At 31.2% G+C, this 4,711-nt stretch overlaps 1 protein-coding gene across 4 annotated transcripts in view; it reads left to right on the top strand.

Annotated features, from left to right (window-relative positions):
* The window catches only part of LOC122246410 (receptor expression-enhancing protein 5), a 16,710-nt gene extending 12,443 nt beyond the window's left edge, over nucleotides 1–4,267 (top strand). For 3 of the 4 annotated variants that reach the window (XM_086532379.1, XM_043004965.2, XM_086532378.1), the window contains exons 2-5: nucleotides 2,521–2,621; nucleotides 2,737–2,868; nucleotides 3,142–3,337; nucleotides 3,712–4,267. In XM_086532379.1, the coding sequence (XP_086388505.1) occupies nucleotides 2,521–2,621; nucleotides 2,737–2,868; nucleotides 3,142–3,336 (428 nt within the window). In that variant the 3' untranslated portion in view covers nucleotide 3,337; nucleotides 3,712–4,267. Of the gene's footprint in view, nucleotides 1–1,397; nucleotides 1,628–2,520; nucleotides 2,622–2,736; nucleotides 2,869–3,141; nucleotides 3,338–3,711 lie in introns of all 4 variants that reach the window. The other variant, XM_086532377.1, reaches the window with a different exon arrangement.
* The last annotated feature ends 444 nt before the right edge of the window (nucleotides 4,268–4,711 follow it).

Here is a 4,711-nt window from a genome sequence, read left to right as displayed (position 1 = left end):
TGTATACACACATGTATACATATAATGTATGTATGTATACACACATGTATACATATAATGTATGTATGTATACACACAAGTATACATATAATGTATGTATGTATACACACATGTATACATATAATGTATGTATGTATACACACATGTATATATATAATGTATGTATGTATACACACATATGTATACATATAATGTATGTGTGTATACATATAATTTTTATTTTTCTATGTTTATTGTTTAGATAATATTATCTTGACATATATTTATATTTTGCAATATATATATGTATATTATATATAATATTATATATTATATATATATAATATATATTATATATATTATATATATATATATATATATATATATATATATATATATATATATATATATACATATACATATATATATTATATATATACATACATATACATATACATATATATATTATATATATACATACATATACATATACATATATATATTATATATATATACACACATACATATACATATATATATTATATATATACACACATATACATATACATATATATATTATATATATACACACATATACATATACATATATATGTATGTATATGTATATATATATGTATGTATATGTATATATATATGTATATGTATATATATATATGTATATATCTCATGATCTCTCTTTATTATCATTTTAGTTATGAATAAATATTAATCATTGATTGAATTTGTTGGTTACATGATTGATCCAGGATACAGGAATTTCAAATTATACATGTCATTGGTCACATTCTGTGTTTTAGATAATGAAACAAATTGTTCATACATGTGTACATGTATTTGTAAATATATGTGAACATATATTTACAAATACAACTGCACATGCATATACATGCAACTGTGCATACATATACATACATATACATACATATACATACAACTACTCATACATACGTGCATATGCATGCATATATACATACAACTCCCAAAAGATTAGAGGTAAATGGCCAGTGAAATGACCAGAGTGAACTTGTGTTGCCAGGGACCCATAAGAGATTACAAGGTCCAAGATTTGGTCTTGATAATGGTGAATGGTTTACTCTATTATGAAAGTCAAATCGAGGAAAGTTTAGGAGGAGTAGTGATGATAAGATAAAAGGTGATTTATGTGTAGTTTTTGTCTCATTTGAAGGCCTTGTCACAATGTACCTGATTTTATGATTTTTAGCAGAATTTTTCCATTAATGATTCATGCTGTGGATAAAAATAAAAGAAAAAACAAACAAACACTATTACTCATTCTGATTGCAGGTTTTGACATGTAACTATTTATTCATAAGATTTAATTGTTCACATTTCTTATCTCTGATTTTATCATTTTATCTTTGGATGGTGTCCCTCAGTCCAGTCTCTGTCACCATCCACTTCAAAGCACTTGCTCTGGTCATTAGTATTTTTGTGAAACCTGAAAGAAAAACTGACAAAATGGCAAAGCGAGAATCGAAGGACAAGAAGCAAGAGGAGGCAGAAATGACCGTTCCTGATTTCATTATGTGGGCTGCAAAGGATATTATGAGCGATCCAAGGTTGTCGGATCTCACACAGGAAAAGTACCTACCTATGTGGAAGTATGGTAAGAGGATCCTTGAAAGATAGATTTCAGAGTTGTGTGATGTAGAAATAGTTTATTGATTTTTTGTTTGTTGTTTAAAGTGTGGAAGAAGTGTGAAAGCGTGTGCGAGTTTGGTAAGAGAGCCTTTGAAGAGAAATGTAGTTACCCGAGGCTGAAATATTCTGCAGACTTGGTGTCTTCAATTTTTATTTATATAATATTATTCCAATGATGTGCTATCAAGTAAAATACAAAATCCACTCAAAGGAAACCCTGTTGTAGATTTGAACATTTTGGAATGATTACAAACTTTGATTTTGTATCTAAACACAAAACCCACCATCATGTTTTTTAAGTAATAAATCTGACACATTGCATAGACTTAAAAGAAAGAAGAAAGTTTTGCAAGAAGTTTTCTTTTATCCCTCCCCCCTTAAAAAAAAAAAAAAAAAAACATTATTGCTGTTGTTGTTACACAAGTGTAGACTATGTCCAAAGATACAAAAGGTAGGGAATGGTGAGTCTGTAGTTTATTCCATTGACTCTGGGTCAAGAGGAAAAATCTACAGCAACTTAAAAGAATTGTTGGATTCTAATCATATTTGGTATCAGAGAATTTTATAATGTAATGTAGGTTAGGTTAGATTTTGGTCACAGTACTTTTGACCCTTTTTCAACTTCAATTTTGACCCAGAAACTGTGGAAAAAACTATAGTGTTAGGCTACGAAATTCTCTAAGCTTCTTGTAAGAATATCTGAAGGTTTGGTTCAAGACTTAGTCACTAATGTCAGATTTTACATTGTAAATGAAAAGAAATTAATATTATGCTCATTTATTATGACCATAAACCAATATCTATTATTGTTTCTGTTGTTGTTATTATTTTTAAAACTAATTGTTTGTTTTCTTTCAGGTGCCCTTGCTCTTACCAGTGTGTATCTGGTCTTCGGATGGGGTGCTCAGTTGATCTGCAATGCCATCGGGTTCGTCTACCCTGCATACTGCAGTATCAAAGTACACACCATTCTCTCTTCTACCCATTGATATTTTTGGTTACTTATGTCATATGGATTATATAAAAAAAAATTATTTAAATTTTTTTGCATCATGGAATACATCCTTCCAATAGGCTCTGGAGACCTTTAAGAAGGAAGATGACACACGCTGGCTGACCTACTGGGTTGTCTTTGCCCTGTTCTCCGTGTGTGAATTCTTCTCCGACATGCTCCTGTCGTGGTTCCCATTCTACTGGCTGGCCAAGGTAGGTCTTCCCAGATAAGAATAATGAATTTATAGCAAAGGGCATTCTTTATTTCTTTCAGTTTCTGTTATAGGTAAAACGTATTTCATTAAAACCGGTACTATTTCTTTATCAGAACTGTGGGGGGGGGGAAAAAAAGTTTTTAAATCATCATGTGAAGATGTTTTGGATGAGCTTTACGGAAAACGAACACTAAACATACACACTTTGTTTGGCTTGACCCATTAGATTAACAATAAAAGACTTCTGATGGTATTCCCCCCTCCCCCACAGTGCTTGTTCCTGGTGTGGTGCTTCATGCCCGTCTCCTGGAATGGATCAGACTTCATTTACAAGCGCGTCATCAAACCTGCATTCTTGAAGCACCAGCAGGAGATCGACACAGCCATGTCCAAGGTGACCGACAAGATCAACGAGCTTGCCGACTCTGCTACACGAGTTGCTGCCGATGCCATCAAGAGCGATTAAGGTGACTGGGTTTGTGGAATGTGAATCTTACATATATACATCAAAATAATTTAAAGTACCTTGTTAAGAGATCACTGTGACAGAAAAAAAAACTATGAATGAGAGAGAATTATTTCAGCATGCACATAGTTGACTTTGTGTTACATCCTTGACTTGAATGATTCTGATGTTGCAATATCAGTGTTAATATATCGTCATGTGTAATGGAATTATTTGTCTTTCATATATCTGTGTTCGGTATTCTTTTGAGTTTGTGGAAACCTTCATTAAATAATCAACTCTTTGAATCATCCTCCATTGACGTGATAAGTTATATAGTCATAGAATACAGAACAGATGCATAAAATAGAGTATAAAATAGCCTTTCCATTGCAGGAGAAACTAGGTGTGTTTCTTGTGGAAGATGAAATGGTTGAATATATACCTGCCATCCGAACACTGAGGTTACAGAAGAGTGTGTGAATAATTAGCTTGGAATATTGAGACTGATGTACATATTTTTTTTGTTAGCTTTTGAGCTTTTTCACAGATGCACATCTTTTTCATAAAAGATTTTCAGACAGTAGTCTAGTCAAATTTGATGCTAACACCCAAGTATTATCTCTTCTCAATATGAAAGAATGTGTCCTTTTTAATTAAGTTTACTAGCATAAGGTCTTTTACAAAGGGAAATGATCTTTTCTTAAGGTGTATTCTCCTTTTTATATGATACATTCAGTACATAAAGGGAAAAAATGTAAACATATTGCTATATATTCTTTGTAATTGGGGTGGTTACTGTCTTCCCATGCACATCCCTTGTTTCTTTGCACAAGTATTCTATAAAGACCAAAGGTTTGTTAAGGCTGTAATATGATGATGCATAACTTCAGTATGTATACTTTCATAATGGGCATTATCTTTCATTCTAGGAATAAACTTTTCCAATTTATATTTTTGTTTTCGTTTTCTAACCTTTGATTTTTTGGCTTTAATCTGTGAACATCATTAGATGCCTTGAACTGCTAAATCATTATAGTTTGACTATGATAATGTGTTATGTTTGCATGTAACAACTGTATTTTATGACAATGATTTACTGTCAGTAAAGGGGAAAATATAAGATTTTAAAAATTTGATTTAAAGCTAAGAAAGGAATGCGACAAGTGAATTTCTTAGAGGCCTAAATATGAATACTACAGTAATTTTGTAAATTACTGCATATTACTTGATACGAAAAATGAAAATGTGAAGAAATTTTGAGTATTTTGGATTTAATTTAAAACTTTTTTTCTAATCTTGCTCAGGTATAGGAAATGAAGGTTATTTTCCTCATGCTAATTCTGCTTTGGGTCCATAATTTAGAAACTAGTCAGTCATGCTTCTGGTTTAGCTT

The sequence above is a fragment of the Penaeus japonicus genome, unplaced genomic scaffold (assembly GCF_977035675.1).
Source record: "Penaeus japonicus unplaced genomic scaffold, GWHDUDI00000001_assembly GWHDUDI00000037, whole genome shotgun sequence".
NCBI classification, from domain to species: domain Eukaryota; kingdom Metazoa; phylum Arthropoda; class Malacostraca; order Decapoda; family Penaeidae; genus Penaeus; species Penaeus japonicus.
This window is presented reverse-complemented; position numbering and strand designations above follow the sequence as displayed.